Below are 22081 nucleotides of genomic sequence, written 5' to 3'. Positions count from 1 at the left end.
CTTAACATGATGCTGTCACATGACCCAAAGGCAGGAAATTAATAAAAACGCAATTTCCTAAAAATAGACTTAAAGGCACCACCGCTCTAGAGGAAGAGGGCTTCACAAATGGTCTGGTGGGGACGCATCACTTGTTATTGGTAGCAACGTGAAGTGACTTTTATTGGAGATATATGTTGTTTCCCCCTCTGAAGAGAGTTGTCACAAGAAATTCCAGTTATGTGGCAATTCCTGTCCAGGAAACTAGAGAACTAGACTGTCAAGTCCAGAGTAATGTAACTATCCAATTACACTCTGGGGCGCTGGAGACCAGGGTGGTTTGTTTGTTTTTTGCTTAAATACTAAAATACTACAAGTGACAGAAGCCTAATAGAATGAAAAGGACCAGTCAGTCAAAATCAGTTCCCCGAAGACAGACTGAACAGAGAGGCTATTCCTGGTATTTAAAGAAAATTAAAAATCAGAAAAGGAAGGAAGGATAGGTGCTTCCAGATTGTTACTAGATTTGGCTAGGATACAATTGCATACTGACAAATTCAAGTTTTGTAGTTATGGTTGGTTGGAAGTCTTGCGCAATAAACCTGCTCCCCGCAAAATGAACTGGAAACTGTTCAATGTCACCTAGCATCCCCACCAAGAAATCAGGTTGAATGATCAATAAATGCAGACCAATCAACATGAAATAAAGGTTTTTGAGAGAATGTTTACTGAGGCCTTTTGCGGCCACCATACAAAGTATAAAGTGTAGTTTGACCCCTAAGTCACCTCCTCTTCAATATTTCAAAGCTTCCGTGTGCTTGCTCTAACAGTTCCAAAAAGACAGACCTGAGAATTTGGAGTCACTGTACATAAAGTCATTTTCTTTGGCAGCCTTGATATTAGTCAGCAGGGCCCTTAGCTATGTCCAATTTATCTCAAACGTCTTCATAGTCAAGATATGCACGCAGGTTTCATTTCAAATAATGCAATTCTAGCCCATGGTGGTGCAAATATTCATTTTTATTATTGGGATCGTGTATATTTTGGCAATTTTAACTATACACCGGAAGCCTCAAAAGTAAAAAGTCCAATGCAGTTCAAAGTCTTATTACTTACCTGACCATTAAAAAAAACAGCCCATGGGTCATAAATAAAAACAAAAAGTGTTCCTTTCAGCTTCACGTGATTTCTGTTTCACAGCGGCTAGCTTGAAGAGCACAATTGTTTCCATCAAGACAGCGAAGTGGGAAGTGGCAGGGGAAGTTTGGGCATGATGTGTGAAATCACACGGTGCGAGGCAGCGGTGCGGCAGGTGGCGGTGCTGCGGTGCTGTGTGTGGCAGTCAGCTCAGTGGGATCCCATCCTCATCGCCAGTGAAATATACTCGGAGTCAAGAGTGGATTTCATGCTCTTTATTCAGCGCATAGCGGTGAGGAGGAATGGAAGTTCCCCCACAATATCTGCTTTATATACATTATTTACACAATAGGCCCCATGTGATTGGCTAATCCCGGGATTCTCCTGTAGGCCAGTCAGGTTGTGGATTCACTTCACCTGGAGCTGGATTGGGTGGTTCCTGCGGACCAATCATACTGCTGCATTGTTCTAGGGCCAATCAGACTGCTGCATTCTGAATCCTATTGTTCTAGGACCAATCAGACTACTGCATTTTGGAACCTATTGTTCTAGGAGCAATCAGACTGCTGCATTTTGGATCCTATTCAACTCAGCACATAACAATGTGGCAGACCAAGGGAAGGTATGGATCCAATGCATTCCCAATGCCCTTGTCAACCCCAACTTGCACCCCCAAAGCAGGAAATAAACTACACCTGGAGCTAGCAGTGTTTATTTCCCTCCCATCATTCCCAGCAAGGGGGAAATTGTAAAATAAGAGCATATAAAATCCAGGAAAGGACAGAGGGCCAAAAGAGTTAACCTCCTCATCCTCTTCTGCCCTGCCAGTAAGCGCCAAGAGGGTTTTGAATGAGACAGTCTCCAGTCCTTGCTCCCCTGTTCCATTTTAGAATTGCAGCCTAGCCATTAATTGTGGATTCTCTGATTTGCCTAGCTTAGCCCAGCCTTGAATACACATACCCTCCAACATTTCTCTGATGAAAATAGGGACATCTTATTCCATGATGAGAATGACCCCAGCCACTCTGGGTGGCTTCCAACTTTTCTCCAATGGAAAATAGAGACGCCCTACCATACACTCCCACATTTCTCTGATGAAAATAGGGACGTCCTAAGGAAAAGCAGAACAGTCCACGATCAAATCAGAAACCAGGACAGCTTCTGTAAATCTGAGACTGTCCCTGGGAAATACGGACACGTGGAGGGTCTAAATAATAATAATAATAATAATAATTATTATTTATTTATTTATTTATTTATACCCCGCCCATCTGGCTGAGTTTCCCCAGCCACTCTGGGCGGCTCCCAATCAAGTATTAAAAACAATACAGTGTTAAATATTAAAAACTTCCCTGAACAGGGCTGCCTTCAGATGTCTTTTAAAGATAGGATAGCTGCTTATTTCCTTCACATATGAAGGGAGGGTGTTCCACAGGGTGGGCGCCACTACTGAGAAGGCCCTCTGTCTGGTTCCCTGTAACCTCACTTCTCGCAGTGAGGGAACCACCAGAAGGCCCTCGGAGCTGGACCTCAGTGTCCGGGCTGAACGATGGGAGTGGAGACGCTCCATCAGGTATACAGGATCGAGGCCGTTTAGGGCTTTAAAGGTCAGTACCAACACTTTGAATTGTGCTCAGAAACGAACTGGGAGCCAATGCAGATCTCTCAGGACCGGTGTTATGTGGTCCCGGCAGCCTGGATTAATTGCAGTTTCCGGGTCACCTTCAAAGGTAGCCCCACGTAGAGCACATTGCAGTAGTCCAAGCGGGAGATAACCAGAGCATGCAATCAGAGTGTATATATATATGAACTATATATCATATTCTTGTATACATGATGGAATTGAATGAGAACAGGAAAAGCAGTATATATCTATCAAAACAGAATATATAAGAGTCTGCCAATCTTTTCAGCAGAGTAGTTGACATAGTGGGTGGAGTTTGGCTTCAGCAGAAGTCTGAGCCATGTTCGTTAAGTAATGGGTACTCAACTGATTTTTTAAAACAAAAGACTCCTCAAAGCCACAGGCCCATTGACAAAATAGCTTAGCATCTGAGTTCCGATTCATCCAAGGCTCCTTAACTCTGGGGAGATCTGCTGTCAGTCATAGCTGATTCTGCTAGGCAAGTACAGTATAACAACAGAACAAGGCAGCTTTATATGTTCATGATATTATTGTAACTATCCAAGCACAATTTAAGGTGCTGTTTTTGACCTCTAAGTCTAAAGATGGGGTTCATTGGATGCTTCCATATCCCCCAACTAACAGTCTATTGTTCTGTTGTTGTTGTTTAGTCGTTTAGTCGTGTCCGACTCTTCGTGACCTCATGGACCAGATCACGCCAGGCACTCCTGTCTTCCACTGCCTCCCGCAGTTTGGTCAAACTCATGCTGGTAGCTTCGAGAACACTGTCCAGCCATCTCGTCCTCTGTTGTCCCCTTCTCCTTGTGCCCTCCATCTTTCCCAACATCAGGGTCTTTTCCAGGGAGTCTTCTCTTCTCATGAGGTGGCCAAAGTATTGGAGCCTCAGCTTCAGGATCTGGCCTTCCAGTGAGCACTCAGGGCTGATTTCCTTCAGAATGGATAGGTTTGATCTTCTTGCAGTCCATGGGACCGTCAAGAGTCCCCTCCAGCACCATAATTCAAACACCCTTAAAATGATGAGGAAATGCACTCGAAAGGGTGATGCAACAGTTGGTTGACCCAGCTTTTTTATAACCTCCTTGTGAACAAATCAGAATGGACGTTCAAAAAATAGCCACCACTGTCTAAGCTCCCCACAATTTGTGTGCAAACTAATCAGGATGAATGCTCAAACAAAGAGGTCATGGAGGAGAGACCAAAACTGCATTTTGGTTTTATCTAGTTCTGAGGAAATTTATCAAATGTTGCCATTTTTATTTTATTTTTTATTTTTTTGCTTCTATGTAAACCACTTAAGAGGTTTTAAAATCAATAAATAAATGCCCTTATCATACGTATTAGTCCTCAAGGTGCCACAAGACTTCTTGTTTTTTGCTGCAACAGATTAACAAAGCTACTAACCCTCTGGGATTTATTAGCACAGTTGTTCCTAAGTAGGTTTCTCTCATACTAGCTCTACAGAGGTCTTGTTTAGCAGTGGCGATGGCAGGCCATATATTGAGAAAGTTGTTATCACTTATCTTCTTCCGCCCCATTCCCAACAGCTGTAAAATATATAAGATTCCTGTGCAAGAAGCAGAACTCATGCAGCCAACAGCTCAGAAGTAATTCTACCTTATCAAGGCCTATGTGATTTTTGTAAAATATAGCTTTGGGGTTCTCTTCATGCTGTCATGTTTAATTCTGTAAAGAAGAGGCTGATGAATCTGCTACCAGCCCAGTAAAAGGCTGTTTGTGTAGCCCCACTGGCTATGAAAAATGCATGAACTTCATGTCAACAGATGGGAACATTTACATACACCACTATGTTTTGAAACAGTAATATAAACCACATGGAGAGTAAAAACACAATGCATGGATTGAAGCCTTTCATGTCAATTCACATTAAAATCAAGCTTTCTCAAGTGCCAATTGACATTCGTTTAGGACCAGAAAAGTGAGCTTGTTGCTTGCTCTGGGAACTATGAGAACAAACAAGTCCATGAACACAGAAATGGGTGAATCTGTCAATTTCAATTTCTCTCCGTTTCTCATTTTTCCCAACTTATATTAATTTCTACACATTTCCACAGCAGTTTTCGACTTAGGAAGAAAAAGTCGAAAATTCCTTTTAGTGCAAATGTCTCTGCACATTTCCACAAAGCAATTTCCTCTAATGTATCATATTTTTGTATGTTATATGCGATTCTGTGCACATTAGCTGGATAACTGCATTGCAAAATTCAAAACAGTGTCAATTTTTAGGGATGGCTGCTTTGTTCATGCGCTGTTTCAGAGCGCTCACTCCTTCTCTATCACTGTTTAGGATGCAGGGATGCAGAACATTCACCTTCCGTTGCTTACCTATGAGGGGGTACCTTATCCTTGCAGTCCCAGTTGCAGCAGTGGAGGGGAAGTTCTAGTAGGTATTTGCTCCTGGAGTCCTGAATTAAGGTACCCAGAAGAATTTAAGGAAACACAAAAGTTAGCAATCTAACCTTCCTGTATTTGCTGTTGGCATGATCTGCTTGCTGTTTTGAGCAGAGTTGTTCCCTTTTTGCGTCAATGTTCTTTCAGCAAGACCTCATATTCTCTCCAGTCTCATCTGACTTTTGTTAAAAGGTAAAGGGACCCCTGACCGTTAGGTCCAGTCGTGACCAACTCTGGGGTTGCGGCGCTCATCTTGCTTTATTGGCCGAGGGAGCCGGCGTACAGCTTCCGGGTCATGTGGCCAGCATGACTAAGCCGCTTCTGGTGAACCAGAGCAGCGCACGGAAACACCGTTTACCTTCTTGCCGGAGTGGTATCTATTTATCTACCTGCACTTTTGATGTGCTTTCGAACTGCTAAGTTGGCAGGAGCAGGGACCGAGCAACAGGAGCTCACCCCGTCGCGGGGATTCGAACCGCCAACCTTCTGATCAGCAAGTCCTAGGCTCTGTGGTTTAACCCACAGCGCCACCCATGTCCCCTGACTTTTGTTATAATAGGAATCTGCCTTACACTGAGCAAAACTGGTTGAGGCTGATGGGCTTTGGAGTTCACCAAAATCTGGAGAGCAACTAGGTCAGGGAAGGCTGCTCTTGACAATATTAGGTAACAACAAGCCAAGAGTTTGAACATACAAAGAGATTTACTTTGGGGGGAAAGGAGGCATTTTATTTTGGCTGGAAATAAATTATATAAAGAGCAAATATCATTTTTGTAGCTTTTTTAAATTTAATTTTAAACCACACCATTAACTTTATTACAGTTTATAGAGGATATTTTAAAATGTCAAAAAGTACAGGCCTACATTTCATTACTAGAATTTCACTTCCCATTGTTCTTCTCTGCTGGGGTGTTTCCGTTTTGTTTCGTTTCTCCCTGAAATATAATACTTGATCAAACGTATGATTTATGAATATGTGGTTTTGATCCTTCACAATACACGGTGGGGAAATGGTTCAATAAAAAGTTATTAAAGAAAAATCCATAATGTTTCATATGTTGTGCTCCCATCACAGAGCAAGAGACCTGAAAGACTACAATCAATCACATGGTAAGCACCTCCGAGATGAACTTGCCATTCAGCATATGTAACTAACACCAGCCTAGAAGGCCTGCGTCAGCCAAAACCCAACAATGCAAACTGTCGCCTCCATTAAATGAATGGGGAAGCCCTTGTGGGCAGCAGAGCTCTGTCTGTGGATCTATGTAAACCTTTGACCTCAGGCAATGCATTCCAGTCTTCTACCTTGAGAGGATAAGTGTTGTTATTTGCTTGGGGTCTACAGCACATTATGTGTATTTTGATATTATTGATTAAATACTAAATGGTTAGACACAAGGTTAACTGGTAAAAATAAAAATCCTTGACCCAATTGACATGCCTATATTGGGTGAATGATAAATGCAGCACAGAGTTTTGAGTTTTTAAAATGCCATTATGGAGCGTCAGCAGAACTCCAACGATGACCTTACTGTGTCAAAATGGTATGTCTTCGTAAGAGATGTTCTGAGGCCATTTATTGGAATTCATTGTGGAGGGCCAAAAGTAGATGAGATTCTATTTGTACGCTTAGCAATTATGTCAATAGCTTTAAAAAGTAATAGCAGCTCCCTCTGATCTGATTCAGGACCTTCATACAGGAAGAAAAAGAAAAAGAGCTTCCATTAGGGCAAATGAGATCCTTTCTTTCAATGCAAGTACCAGGCATGGGTAAGGTTGAGCTGGATTGGGACTGTAAAATGAGGCAAGAGATTAAAGCCCCTTTCTCAACACCACAGCCCCAATCCAAATTGAGTCCCCCATGCCTGCTATTTATCTTTTAAGTAATTCACAGAAGAGCTGATTGCATGAACCCTGATTAGTTTGTCGGCCCTGTTTCTGTCTCCTTTCAAGACTTTTCCCAAAGCAGAGTTTCAACATAAGGCAAAAAAGGAAAAGAGAATATTCCCCTCTGTTGAAGGACAGGGCTGTGTATGTCACACAGCTTGTCCAAAGCCGCCTAAACTTGCTGGCTGCCTTTGCTGTAGCAGAGAATGCTATCTCAATTCTAGTATTGAAGTAAGAGTCTGTTGCCCAACCAGTTAGCTTCTATACATACAATGGGGAAGAGGGCGCCATTTTGTCCTTCACCTCAGATGGCAAGATGTCTTCCGTTAGCACTGCGTGAGGCATAGGCACCCCACTAATTTTTCAAGCCAACATAGTCAGGGCTTCTTCCCCCAACTCCAACCCTCTTTTTTTGCTTTCCATTTGAAGTTGCGGAAACGTATAAATTTCCTATTTACCTCAAAATAGCTTTCATTTTGAATAGATGTGGGATATTTAAAAAACAACAACAACCGAGCACGTAATGTACTCAGCCTGGATCCTAGAACAATAGGCAGGTAGGATCCTAAAAAGCAGCAACCTGATTGGCCTGCAGGAGCCGCCCAATCCAGCTCCAGGAGGAAGTGAATCACCAACCAGATTGGCCTGCAGGAACAGTCCAATCAGGCTCCAGGAGGGGAATTGAATCAGCCAATCACACGGGACCCATTGTGTAAATAATGTATATATAGCCAGAGGTTTGGGGGGAAAGGACTCACTCACTGTTTACCGTGAGCTGAAATAAAGAGCATGAAATCCACACTCAATTCTGTGTATATTTCAGAGCATCTAGTTGTTATTAACAGAGTTCCAGAGGTGTTCATGTGGTAAGGGCATTTATTTATTATTTAAAGCAACTTCTTGTATATCTGCAGTTCTCTGTGACCTTGAAAGAAGACGGTAAGAAAGCCTTCCATTTGCCATCATCTCTCAGTGATTACCTTACCTGAGATCAGCAGGGAGCAATCCTCAGGTTGGCAGCAGCCTGCGCCCAAGTGGTTGAAAACAACTAGCTGAAAAACCTCTAAACGTCAGACTAGAAAGGGTACACTGGGGCTTAGCTATGTTGACAGTGTAAAACAGTTGCACATCCTCGAAGCACAAGGCCTATCTATCTTAGCAATGGCTTCAAAAATAGGCTTGCACTTTTGGATTCCACTTGTTCTAGCTCCACAGTCACGCTCATGTGCCGCTCTGTACAAGATTTGGCTTTTGATACAATACAATCAATGCTGGGTTTGGGCCAAATTCTTGATATGTGCCCATAGTCACACCCATAACATTTCATAGTGGCTGGGCGCCAACATAGGCAAGACTTTCTCACCACCACACGCCAAAATGGTCTTATTATTGCTAAAAGAATAAGTAATAAACCCAATAAAACAAATTGACTACCAAAAAACACAGAGGGAAGAGCAATCTTGAGTAGTGTTCGATGTTGCCTGGATTTTGAATTGTGAAATAGCTGACAATCCTGCGCATTTTGTTCCTCAAAAGAAACCGAATTTTGTCCTTTGGTTTCATAGTCGAACCACTGTGGGCAAGATTATCGATGGCACTAAAGTTGATCTTTTGATTGTAGCTGGTGACAGATGTGGAAAAGATACTGGTGACATCTTCCGTTTCTCTGGTAACCTCATTTGTAGAAGCCTAAAACAAGAAAAAGTTACCAATACACCTTTGGGCCATATCACTATTTCATAACCAACGCACCAAAACCAAGTACAAGGAAATATAACTGCAGAGGGCAGAAGTTCACTGTGACTCTGTTGCCAACATACCATTAGTCTGGGATGTTAGAAGAATAAATAAATCCCTGGAAGTCTTTAGCAAAAGCCAAATTCTTGTTTACTGATGCTAGACCCTGAGGGACCAAAATTTAATATCCTGTCTAGGAACTTGGTGAACACACCCTTTGATGGCTTACAGGTGGCGTTGTCTTTTGAAGTAAGTTTCCAGCCCCAATACAAAGTGATTTCCCCTCACTACTGCAGTGCCAACACTCAGATAAACCATGCCACCATCTAGGAGATACCATATTTTCCCGTGTATAACACCCCCTCCCCCGTGTATAAGATGCCCCCTATTTTGGGGGACTGTAATTTAAGAAAAAATAGGGACGCGGGTGGCGCTGTGGGTTAAACCACAGAGCCTAGGGCTTGCTGATTACAAGGTCGGTGGTTAGAATCCCTGCGACGGGGTGAGTTCCCGTTGCTCGGTCCCTGCTCCTGCCAACCTAGCAGTTCGAAAGCATGTCCAAGTGCAAGTAGATAAATAGATACCACTCCGGCAGGAAGGTAAACGGCGTTTCCTTGCGCTGCTCTGGTTTGCCAGAAACAACTTAGTCATGCTGGCCACATGACCCGGAAGCTGTACGCCGGCTCCCTCGGCCAATACAGCGAGATGAGCGCCGCAACCCCAGAGTCGGCCGCGACTGGACCTAATGGTCAGGGGTCCCTTTACCTTTACCTTTATTGTTTGAATGTTGTGATGATGATGCATATTTCTTATGTTGTGAGCTGCTTTGGGTATATGTATAGGGGAAAGTGGCCTACAAGCTAAATAAATAAATCCTTTTGTTTACCTTTTGCGATGCGATATAGTGAGCTACCGCATATTCTACCAAGGCACCAAATATGAAGGTGAAGCAGATGCCCAGGTAAACATCAATGGCTTTTATGAAACCGTTAGTCTTCGTCACAGAGTTTCGTGAGCCCATCATCAGAGTTGTCATTGACAGCACAGTTGTTACTCCTGCGGGGGGGGGGGAACATTTTAATCAAAAGAAAAGCACAGGGCTGGCCAAAGATGGTGGTCCCCCTCACATTTCACATATCGAATCCGACTAGCCTTAACAACTGAATCCTACTTCAACAATGTTGATAGGACACATCTGAAGGCAGCAGGCTAGCTGCTCTGGCTTCCAACAGGTGAGGCACTGAAGAAGAAGAAGAAGAAGAAGAAGAAGAAGAAGAAGAAGAAGAAGAAGAGGAGTTTGGATTTGATATCCCGCTTTATCACTACCCGAAGGAGTCTCAAAGCGGCTCACATTCTCCTTTCCCTTCCTCCCCCACAACAAACACTCTGTGAGGTGATTGGGGCTGAGAGACTTCAAAGAAGTCTGACTGGCCCAAGGTCACCCAGCAGCTGCATGTGGAGGAGCAGAGACGCAAACCCAGTTCCCCAGATTACGAGTCTACCGCTCTTAACCACTACACCACACTGGAATGACTTTGTGGCTGTTGCCAAGTAAAGGTACCTATACCTTACCTTAGCATGGCAGCAGAAGAACTGGGGGGGGGGGCACTGAAGTCTCACCATTTTCTTTCTGGGTCCACATGCATTTGCTCATTCTTGCTAAGCCATGGTGCTCTACCATTGAGCCATAGCCCTTCGTCATCCATTTTTCTCAGTTTAGGATGTCATCCAGAAACTAAGCTACACTAAAGGACTGATCCCCTTCTAAAGAGTTCATACATTCCTGAAGGCAGTTTGAAAAACACACGATGTGCCAATTCATGGCTGGCATGAAATAATATTCAAAGTCTGAAAGCACATTCAGAGTTAATTCGTATTTTCCATCTGACAGTATTTGATAGATGCTGTTCAAATTAGCATTTGACAGGTGACAGTGGTTAACATGCCAAATGTTTGTGATGATTTATCCCAGCTTTGGAAACTTGGGTACCACAACATTTCAGTTTTTACATTCAACATAGCTTGTAGCACTGCACAAACAACAGGTGCTTGTGTTCTCTTGCTCCCTCTCCCATCCACTGCATGAAGTATCCTACTTCAGAGAACAGCTCACCAATACATGTTCTTGCCGGAACGGAATCCAGAGTGATCCAGAAAGAAACCCAAGACAATATGACGAGGAGGGTGGATGGCACATACGTCTCCAGAATGAAATACAGGATATTTCTCTTGAGTTCAAACTGCAACACTAGTCTTGGGTAATTGCCTAGTTAGAGAAAGAAAACACATCCTACAATGAAAAGAAACCATCCACAGAGAGAAGGCAATCCTACGCCAAGTTTTATTCAATGGATGCAGATTTTTGACGAAGTAGAGAAGAGAGTCATCGTATTACTGGCCAGAAGACAGGCCTGGCATCAGAAGTGAGTCCCTTTCAACTCTACAACTCTATGACTCTACAGTGGTACCTCAGGTTAAGAACTTAATTCATTCTGGAGGTCCGTTCTTAACCTGAAACTGTTCTTAACCTGAGGTACCACTTTAGCTAACGGGGCCTCCTGCTGCCACCGGAGCACGATTTCTGTTCTCATCCTGAAGCAAAGTTCTTAACCCGAGGTACTATTTCTGGGTTAGCGGAGTCTGTAACCTAAAGCGTATGTCACCTGAGGTACCACTGTATAGTTCTATGATCACATTTCCAAAGTTCTCAAAATCAGGGAAAGGTTCATAGGTGGATCTGGACCATTCAGAAGAGCTAGCGTTTGTGAGCCATATTTGTTTACGTCTCTGCTTCTTCAGCTTTCATTACCTGTTTCCTGGTGAGACATTGTTACAAGGCTGTAATAGTGCTCCACTGTGTACTGAGAAAGTCGCAGGTTCTCAAGGCCGTGGACCGAATCGTTTCCCCTCAACCAAGTGTACAGTAGATCATTTTCATCATATCCCCCTGCAGGCAATATATTAAAAAGGCATCAAGAGGTAACTGGACAACCAGTTGAGTAAGTAGCTGAATGTTTTGCCCCTGAGTCCTGCACTGGACTCTTGAACTCCCACTGGAGCTTTTGATTTCCAGAGCCTGTTTTAATGCTCTGGGTGGTGCTGTGGGTTAAACCACAGAGCCCAGGACTTGCCAAACAGAAGGTCGGCAGTTCAAATCCCTGTGATGGGGTGAGCTCCCGTTGCTTGGTCCCTGCTCCTGCCAATCTAGCAGTTCGAAAGCACGTCAAAGTGCAAGTAGATAAATAGGTACCACTCTGGCGGGGAGGTAAACGGCATTTCCGTGCGCTGCTCTGGTTCGCCAGAAGCGGCTTAGTCATGCTGGGGTTGCGGCACTCATCTCGCTTTATTGGCCAAGGGAGCCGGCGTACAGCTTCCAGGTCATATGGCCAGCTTGACTAAGCCGCTTCTGACGAACCAGAGCAGCGCATGGAAATGTTGTTTACCTTCCCGCCGGAGCGGTACCTATTTGTCTACTTGCACTTTGATGTGCTTTCGAACTGCTAGGTTGGCAGGAGCAGGCACCGAGCAACGGGAGCTCACCGTGTCGCGGGGATTCGAACCGCCGACCTCCTAATCGGCAAGTCCTAGGCTCTGTGGTTTAACCCACAGTGTCACCCGCGTCCCCTTACTCTCAGCATTACAAGACTGGTTATTTGAGTCGATCCCCCACTGCTGACAGTGGAAAGGAAGCTTTGGATGAGTGAGGTCTCTTGTAAATAAAGATTGCCATTTCATCAGCAGCATGGATGTAAGTTCAGCCCAACAGAAATTACGAGCCATTTCCCCCTATGAACGGAATGTACTGCAAATACAAAGAGTTATACAACTCTCCTAAAATCAGATTGCTTTCATAAACAAGCTGATAACGTTTTCGTCGGCCCAGCTATTTAATTAAAGATCTGCCACGCAGTAAAAATGGAAACACTGATATTTACCAGTTTGCCTTCACAGCAAAGAGCGAGAAATTGTGTTTTCCACTAGAAACAAATGACGGGAATCTTGCAACAGATATTACACAGAATGTGCTGATTCCCCAGGTACAAATCATCCAAATATGACTTTTCAAAGTTTGCGCCCAGTTTGTAATAATAACTGCCGTTACTAAGGGAAACTTTATAATAAATGACTGATTGTTCTTAATTCATCTGGCATATATTTAAATAGCATTAATTCCAGGCATTTATCCTAATGACATCTCCAGTTGGCAATGTGCATGTAATTTCATAAGAATAATATGGCACAGGAGCTTGACACAGGACCCAATTACTCTCTTTCTCTCTTTTTAAGGCTAAACCCAGCTACATTTTAAAACAAGAGGCTAATCATTATTATTTCAGTTTCTGTGCATTGTAATAAAGTTAATCATGGCAAACTAATATGATTTTAATGTGAAAATAATAGGCCCTTCCATAGGAACTCCACTCAAGTAGCTGGCAAGTAAAACCTGGTCTTAAAATAATGAGATTTTAGACATTACTTGAATTGGTAACAACAATGAACAAAGAGTCTTCAAGATCTTCAGTCCTCGCATGCACCCAAATTGTTCTGGTTCTTCTTGCCCCCATGAGTGGCAAAAGCCCATGACTCCTTAAATCAGGAATTCCCAAACTGTGTGCAAGGGCACAGTAGCATGTCATGTTTGGATTTGATACCCCGCTTTATCACTACCTGAAGGAGTCTCAAGGAGTATTCTCCTTTCCCTTCCTCCCCCACAACAAACACTCTGTGAGGTGAGTGGGGCTGAGAGACTTCAGAGAAGTGTGACTGGCCCAAGGTCACCCAGCAGCTGCATGTGGAGGAGCAGGGAAGCGAACCCTGTTCACCAGATTACGAGTCCACCGCTCTTAACCACTACACCACACTGGCTCAAGGAAGGGGGTCAATCGTAGGCCTTCCAAGATGCTGAGGCCCACGTAGCTGCCTGAGGGTGCTGTGTGGATGCACCAGCTCATGACTATTGACTCCAGGCCACAACTTACAGCATCTTTGCTTGCTTTTCCGAGACTGGGAAACACTGCATATGTCCTTATGCTCGCAGAAGAGCTTCTCAGCTCCTTCCTTCCTTCCTTCCTTCCTGCCTTCCTTCCTTCCTTCCAACAGCAGCTCCCTGGAGCCCCAACCCCAGAACAGAATGACCTGAGGCTCAAGAGGCTACTGCAAATAACATAATGCCTCTTCCTCAGTGTCTGTGTGAAAGTGCTTTCCACTTACACATGTGTGAAAGTGCTTTCCACTTACACATGAGAGTTTGGACCATAGGCAACTGTCTGATTGGTGGTAGTAAGCAGTAGATGGATTTCCCAAATAAAAAATGAGTTGAAAATGAAAAGTGAGATCAGCTCTCCATGCATATTTGTTGGTGAGGGAAATGTTCGTGTTCGCGCTGACCTTTAAAGCCCTAAACGGCCTCGGTCCTGTATACCTGAAGGAGCGTCTCCACCTCCATCGTTTTGCCCAGACACTGAGATCCAGCGCCAAGGGCCTTCTGGCGGTTCCCTCATTGCGAGAAGTAAGGTTACAGGGAACCAGACAGGGGGCCTTCTCGGTAGTGGCGCCCACTCTGTGGAACACCCTCCCTTCAGATCTGGAGGAAATAAGTAGCTATCCTATCTTTAAAAGACATCTGAAGGCAGCCCTGTTCAGGGAAGTTTTTAATATTTAAGGCTGTATTGTTTTTAATACTTGATTGGGAGCCGCCCAGAGTGGCTGGGAAGACTCAGCCAGATGGGCGGGGTATAAATAATAAATGATGATGATGATGATGATGATGATGATGATGATACTATGGAACAAGCCTGTCGGCCAGAAAGCAGAATGTCTAGAAAAGTCAGTGGGTCAAGTAAGGTCCTTCTGAATGCCAGGATGGGCATGTGAAGCCCGTGTTGACCCCACGGTGATTTTTTTGACCTGTCCTCTGTGTTCTTTAGCTATTTGCTCAATAGCCCAGACTTTCCCCTCATCAATTCTACAGCAAGCAATAGTGGTCACTGACTATGCTTCCTGATCGTATATTTACACAACCAGATGTCTGGAAACAACAAAGGGTGCTTTATACTGAGATACGACCTTAGTTAAACCCACCATTCAACCTGAGGTAGCAAAGAGGTCAAGTTCTTATAGGAAAGCTTGTATCGTATGCTCCCATGCATTCCTTGATTCAGTTCTCGCTAGTGGCAATGGAAGTGTCTAAGCAAGTGCAGTTCTGCCCTATGTATGCTTAGGTAAAGGTAAAGGGACCCCTGACCATTAGGTCCAGTCGTGGCCGACTCTGGGGTTGCAGCGCTCATCTTGCTTTATTGGCCGAGGGAGCCGGCGTACAGCTTCCGGGTCATGTGGCCAGCATGACTAAGCCACTTCTGGTGAACCAGAGCAGCACACGGAAACGCCATTTACCTTCCCGCCAGAGTGGTACCTATTTATCTACTTGCAGTCTGACGTGCTTTCAAACTGCTAGGTTGGCAAGAGCAGGGACCAAGCAACAGGAGCTCACCTCATCGCGGGGATTCAAACCGCCGACCTTCTGTGGTTTAACCCACAGCACCACCTGTGTCCGTGTATGCTTACTCAGATGCAAATCCTATGGAGCTCAATGTGGCTTGCTCCCTAGTGGCTAGTAAGTATGCTTATAATTCCATATTTATTAAATGTATTGTGAAAACGCAACTTTTCTGAGTTACAGAAAAGACACAGAGAGAGAATGCAACTGGAGGCCTATTTAAATACAAAATAATTGTATTCCATACAGTAAAATGGCCTAGCTATTGAAAATGAGACCGTGGCTACAGCTTGCGTAGGGTGGCAATCATCCAGTTGGCAATCAAATTCAATCCTGCTCCCTAAATTGGCTTGCTCTGTTAATAAATGACAGAGCAGAGAGAAAAGGCAAGTTCAAATGATTAGGAGGAAATTTGCCTCGCCTGCTTCGTGTGCTGCGTGACAGTCTCATGTTTTTAAGAGAATCCCATCCCATGTAGGGCAAGGGAAGATACACTGTATGGTCTGTCCATAAAATCTTGCACATGTATTTCCAAAACTGTCCCAGGGTGAAGAAGATAGACATTGTAAAAGGTCTCCCATTCCCACCTCCCATTCCCACCACCCTTCTGAGTAATACCCCTCCCCACCTTCTCACTATATAGAAGGATCTGGCAACTTCTGTTTCAGTGTATCTGAAAAAGTGTGCATGCACACGAAAGCTCATACCAAGAACTAACTTAGTTGGTCTTTAAGGTGAAACTGGAAGGAATTTTTTTATTGTAAAAGGTCGGTAGGGAAGCTGTGACCTGCAGATGTTCTTGGGCTCCATGTCGCATCAACCTGAGCCAGCATGGCCAATAATCACAGAGGATGGGAAGTGTCATCCAGAAGCAACTGGAGGACCACAGGTTCCCCCAGTTCAGTAGCACCCGCCCTGTGGAACGCCCTCCCATCAGATGTCCAAGAAATAAACAACTACCTGACATTTAGAAGACATATGAAGGCAGCCCTGTTCAGGGAAGTTTCTAATGTGTGACATTTTAGTGTATTTTAAATCTCTGTTGGAAGCCGCCCAGAGAGGCTGGGGAAACACAGCCAGATGGGCGGGGTACAAATAATAAATTATTGTTGTTGTTGTTGTTGTTATTGTTAGTACAGTGGTGCCTCGCAAGACGAAAGTAATCCGTTCCGCGAGTCTCTTCGTCTGGCGGTTTTTTCGTCTTACGAAGCACGGCTATTAGCGGCTTAGCGGATTAGCGCTATTAGCGGCTTAGCGAATTAGCGGCTATTAAAGGCTTAGCGGCTTAGCGGCTTAGAAAAAGGGGGGCGCGGAAAAAAAATTGGAACACTCGCAAGACGTTTTCGTCTTGCGAAGCAAGCCCATAGGGAAATTCGTCTTGCGAAGCAGCTCAAAAACAGAAAACCCTTTCGTCTAGCGGGTTTTCTGTCTTGCGAGGCATTCGTCTTGCGGGGCACCACTGTATTATTATGCTTGTAAAGAGAACCAAGGAAGGGGAGGAGGGAAGTCTTAACAACTACAACTATGTATGTAATTGTGTTTGATAATTATTGGTGGCAATTTGAAAAACTGAAAACTGAAATGTATTAAAAGAAAGAAAATTTTTCAAGCACAAACAATATTGGGATCAGTATCAAGTATAACTGCCCCAATATCATGAGTACAAACTATAAGGTTTTCAGCAAAGGCCCATTGCTAGCCTAGAAGCAGTGCAGAAATATTTAAAAAGTAAAAAAGAAAAGCTATTTTATTATTAGTTGCCACAAAGACACCTTCCGTAGGTGGGATAAAAAAGTCTAGAATCTACAAAGGCTAAGTGTTCTACACCTAGGGATTTATTTTTTCATTCTTCTGGTTTCAGAATATATATAGTGAATTTCTCGTCAGCCTATTTAAAATTAATAGGATCATATATTACTGGAAGATTAGGTGCAGCTGTTTACTTTTTGAAATGGCTCTACATTTGAAAGGGGCAGGTGGAAAATTTCAAGAGCTCCAAGACAGAAATGAAATGTTTGAACTGGTCACCTAAATATGAAGAAACAAATTCAGGAGCAGTTGGGGGTGGGATAGTTTCATCTTCTTATAGAATGTGATACTTACAGCTTTCCATCTGCAGTTTACATGTCTGCGTATCCAGGGGATATTTTGACAGGTCCATGTTACACGCAACTGTGGTAGTGATTCTGTAAAAAGAGAAAGTGCTGTGAAGGCATCTACAAGGAACGGCCTGTATTTTCCATAGCAGTCCGCAGGTGGCAATGTTTCTGCTTCCAAGAATAAATAACTGTTAAAACTAGCACTGAAGCTGCAGCCTGGACTTCCCTTTAGTTCAGATTGGCAGCTCTGGATCATTCCACTTATGGAAACAGGATAATGTCCGACAGCCTTTGTGAACTTGGTGGTCCCCAGATGTTTCAACCTCCCTTCAACCCCAGCCAGCAAGTCCAAAACATCTGGAGAGAACCAGGATTACAAAGGCTGCTGCAAGGCTATGTGACATAATATGCCTTGGCATCCTCTGCTACGCCAAAATGTACAAAATATGTTGATCAGCAGAACAGCACAGAATTTGGGCCAGGTTATGCCATGGAAGTGAGAGCTGGACCATAAAGAAGGCTGATCATCGAAGAATCAATGCTTTTGAATTATGGTGCTGGAGGAGACTCTTGAGAGTCCCATGGACTGCAAGAAGATCAAACCTATCCATTCTTAAGGAAATCAGCCCTGAGTGCTCACTGGAAGGACAGATCCTGAAGCTGAGGCTCCAATACTTTGGCCACCTCATGAGAAGAGAAGACTCCCTGGAAAAGACCCTGATGTTGGGAAAGATGGAGGGCACAAGGAGAAAGGGACAACAGAGGACGAGATGGTTGGACAGTGTTCTTGAAGCTACTAACATGAGTTTGACCAAACTGCGGGAGGCAGTGGAAGACAGGAGTGCCTGGCATGCTCTGGTCCATGGGGTCACGAAGAGGTGGACATGACTAAACGATTAAACAACAACAACAACGCCAGTTTGAGCTGAATATTTGTGTGATGGCCATCATTCTGCAAAGCATATTCTCTCCTTTATATAAGAAGCAAGTGACTACTAAAGATTGTAGGATGTGGACTCAAATTCATCCACATCAAGTGCTATTCCTGGATACATAAAAAGTTAAATTGCAAAAAAAAAAAAAAACCCATTTATATAACACTCAAACCACTTAACATGTATGTGTAGTCTTGCTTTAATCCAGGTGTGTCCAAAATCGGTTTAATCCAGCCCCTGTGGCAGTTTATTTCCTGGGGTAAAATCCCAAAAAAACCTAAACCTCAAACTTAAATCCTAAAAAAAAAGCTCAACAACTTCACTTCATCAAATCTGGTCCTCTTTGAAAAAAGTTTGGACACAATCCTTACAACAGCAGCCCCTCTCCTGTTCTGTTTACTATCAAGCCCAGGGTTTCCCAACCTTTTAGGGCATGCCGGCACCTTTAGAAATCTAAGAAACTGTCACAAAATACCCATTTCACAGAAGGAAAAGTGATGATACTCAGAACCACCACCACCCCGAAACAACAAACAAAACACCAAAGCAAAAAAATGCAGGCAAAAGGGGGGAAAACTGGTAAACCGTGTGCCTCCCCACCCAAAACAAATGAAATGCCAAAATTTAAGGGGCGGGTGTCTTTGGGGGCATCAATGGGAGTGTCTGAGGGTACTGTCTGAGGGTACATCACACTGGGGACCCCTTTGCTGGCCAGATGCAGAGTTCTGAAAGATGCAAAAACTTGCATGCTATTTTGTGGTATTTTTAAGGTAAGGTAAAGGGACCCCTGACTCTGAGGTTGCAGCGCTCATCTCGCTTTATTGGCCGAGGGAGCCGGTGTCCAGCTTCCGGGTCATGTGGCCAGCATGACTAGGCCGCTTCTGGCAAACCAGAGCAGCGCACAGAAACACCGTTTACCTTCCCGACAGAGCTGTACCTATTTATCTACTTGCACTTTGACGTGCTTTTGAACTGCTAGGTTGGCAGGAGAAGGGACCAAGAAACGGGGGGAGCTCACCCCGTTGCGGGGATTCAAACCGCCGACCTTCTGATCAGCAAGTCCTAGGCTCTGTGGTTTAACCCACAGCGCCACCCATGTCCCTGTGGTATTTTTGGTTGCCCCCCAAAAGGCTGTGTTATAGATGTTCAGTTGTATGCCTCATACATTTTTTTTATCCCATACTATTTTTCCTTTAAACAGCAGCCTCAATAGTTGTTTGATATTAGTCAGTACATTCCCTGTACCTAAGTTCTCTATTGCAGCATGTCAGTGTGTTATTAAAAGCATGTGATTCCTGTGATGAGTGTTTGAAGAAAGGAAGCTACAGCTGTAGAAATAATGGAATAATGAGACAATGAATTATGAGAATTATGATGAAATATGCAACCGACAAAACTATTTCCCCAGATATACCTGACCCTCAGAATCTAATGGTGTATTTGGGGCCTTTAAGTCCTGACTGTTGCAGCCGTCTGCAATCTTTCTGCTACTCAAGGGTAGCAAAGGGTAGCAAAACAGTAGGAGCACAAGCAAGACTTACCGCAAAGCATACAAGACGGTGCCGTTAGAGAACAGCCGTATAAGCCGATTCTCTGCTGTGACCTCATGCAAGAAAGACTTCTTAGACTCCACAATATACGTGTCAGGAACCCACAGGTAGTTCACCAGTCGGGCATCCAGAGTGAAACTTTTGTTCCCCTGAAAAACCAGGCGAGGATCTGTCCAGCGTTGTCGCAAATATATTGTCGCCGTGTAGTCCTGGAAAAGAAGGCAGCCCATGAGCAGGCATTCAGGACTTTGCTGCATGCAAAAACTCTCTAAGTTAGGGAGACTTTTGACTTTTGGAGTTCAACTGCCTTATCCAAAGGGTGCTCTGAGCATATATTTATTGAATGTAGTCCCTCTGTCCTAAAGGCATTTCTGATATTTGCTCATCTTGATTCTTTTAGTTCTCCACACTGCTCTATAACTCAGTACATATTTTGCTGTTTTACAGTTAATTCTTAATTGATAATAAATAAATAAATAAATAAATAACACTGTATTTTTCGCTCTATAAGACGCACTTTTCCCCCTTCAAAAATTAAGGTGTGTGTGCATCTTAAGGAGCGAATGCAGGCTCCTTGGCTTCAGCTATAGCAACACGAAGCCTCCAAAGCGAAGAGGGAGAACTCTACGCTCCAAAGGCTTGCGGATAGCTGACTGAAGCCTGGAGAGTGAGAGGGGTCAGTGCACACCGATCCTTCTTGCTTTCCAGGCTTCGCTTCGCTGGAGAGGTGCCGCACAGTTCTCCCTCTCTGCGCAGCACCCCTTCAGCGAAGCGGGAGGAGAAATGAAAGGGGCTTTGTTCTTCCTGCCGCTTCACTGAAGGGGCGCTGAACAGAGAGGGGGAGAATTTTTTTCCCCTGTTCTCCCTCTCCTATGGTCCGGTGCGTCCTATAGAGTGAAAAATACAGTAATAATAATAATTTATTTATACCCTGTCCATCTGGCTGGGTTTCCCCCGCCAGTCTGAGCAGCTCCCAACAGAATGTTAAAAACACACCAAAAAATCAAACATTAAAAACTTCCCTAAACAGGATTGCCTTCAGATGGCTTCTAAAAGTCTGATACAGTGGTACCTCAGGTTAAGTACTTAATTTGTTCCGGAGGTCCGCTCTTAACCTGAAACTGTTCTTAACCTGAAGCACCACTTTAGCCAATGGGGCCTCCTGCTGCCGCTGCACCGCCGGAACACGTTTTCTGTTCTCATCCTGAAACAAAGTTCTTAACCTGAAGCACTATTTCTGGGTTAGCGGAGTCTGTAACCTGAAGCGTATGTAACCTGAAGTGTATGTAACCCGAGGTACCACTGTAGTTGTTTTCCTTGGCATCTGATGGGAGGGTGCCACTACCACAGGGTAGGAGCCACTACCATGAAGGCCCTCTGCCTAGTTCCCTGTAACTTTGATTCTCACAGTGAGGGAACCATCAGAAGGCCCTTGGAGCTGGACCTCAGTGTCTGGGCAGAACAATGGAGGTGGAGATGCTCCTTCAGGTGTACTGGGCCAAGACCATTAAGGGCTTTAAAGGCCCAGTCTTCAAACATTTCAGACCCAGGATCTACAGTGGTGCCCCGCAAGACGAATGCCTCGCAAGACGGAAAACCCGCTAGACGAAAGGGTTTTCCGTTTTGGAGGTGCTTCGCAAAACAAATTTCCTATGGGCTTGCTTCGCAAGACGAAAATGTCTTGCGAGTTCCTGCGGGGGTTCCCCCCCTTTTCCCCAAGCCGCTAAGCCGCTTATCAGCTGATCCTAAGCTGCTAAGCCGCTTATCAGCTGATCCGCTAAGCCGCTTAACAGCTGATCTGCTAAGCCTGCTAAGGCGCTAATAGCGCTAATCCGCCAATGGGCTTGCTTCACAAGACGAAAAAACCGCAAGACGAAGAGACTCGCGGAACGGATTCTTTTCGTCTTGCGAGGCACCACTGTACTTTTAACCCAAACACCCATCCATCTGGGGACCCATTTCTTAATCTTTTGCCATATGTTTGCATGGTGGGAGTGTTCCTGTTGCAACCCAACTTGGATGAGGCCGCAACCCACCCACGCGTAGCTCCTTAACATAGCTTAAGTAGTTTAAATTCACATGTGTTGCAGGTATGGCACTGTAGGTGTGTCTCTCGCCTACCGCATTTGAACATCAGCCTTGTCCTCAGGTAATCATGGCAGGCAAAGTAGGATTCATTGCTCTCTGCATTCAGAATATCATGTTTC

General features: G+C 44.3%; 1 protein-coding gene across 3 annotated transcripts in view; it reads right to left on the bottom strand.

The window, feature by feature from the left end:
• Positions 1 to 7915: 7915 nt before the first annotated feature.
• The window catches only part of GABRP (gamma-aminobutyric acid type A receptor subunit pi), a 30391-nt gene continuing 16225 nt past the window's right edge, over positions 7916 to 22081 (bottom strand). For all 3 annotated transcript variants that reach the window (XM_082216445.1, XM_082216446.1, XM_082216447.1), the window contains 6 exons: positions 19866 to 20083; positions 17394 to 17476; positions 11604 to 11741; positions 10908 to 11060; positions 9681 to 9850; positions 7916 to 8746 (listed from right to left, as the gene is read on the bottom strand). In XM_082216445.1, coding sequence (XP_082072571.1) covers positions 8450 to 8746; positions 9681 to 9850; positions 10908 to 11060; positions 11604 to 11741; positions 17394 to 17476; positions 19866 to 20083 — 1059 coding nt within the window. In that variant the 3' untranslated portion in view covers positions 7916 to 8449. The remainder of the gene's footprint in view (positions 8747 to 9680; positions 9851 to 10907; positions 11061 to 11603; positions 11742 to 17393; positions 17477 to 19865; positions 20084 to 22081) is intronic.

This window comes from Podarcis vaucheri (assembly GCF_965113315.1).
Source record: "Podarcis vaucheri genome assembly, chromosome: 3".
NCBI lineage: Eukaryota > Metazoa > Chordata > Lepidosauria > Squamata > Lacertidae > Podarcis > Podarcis vaucheri.
Note: the sequence above shows the minus strand (reverse complement) of the source record. Positions and strands in the feature narration are given on the sequence as shown.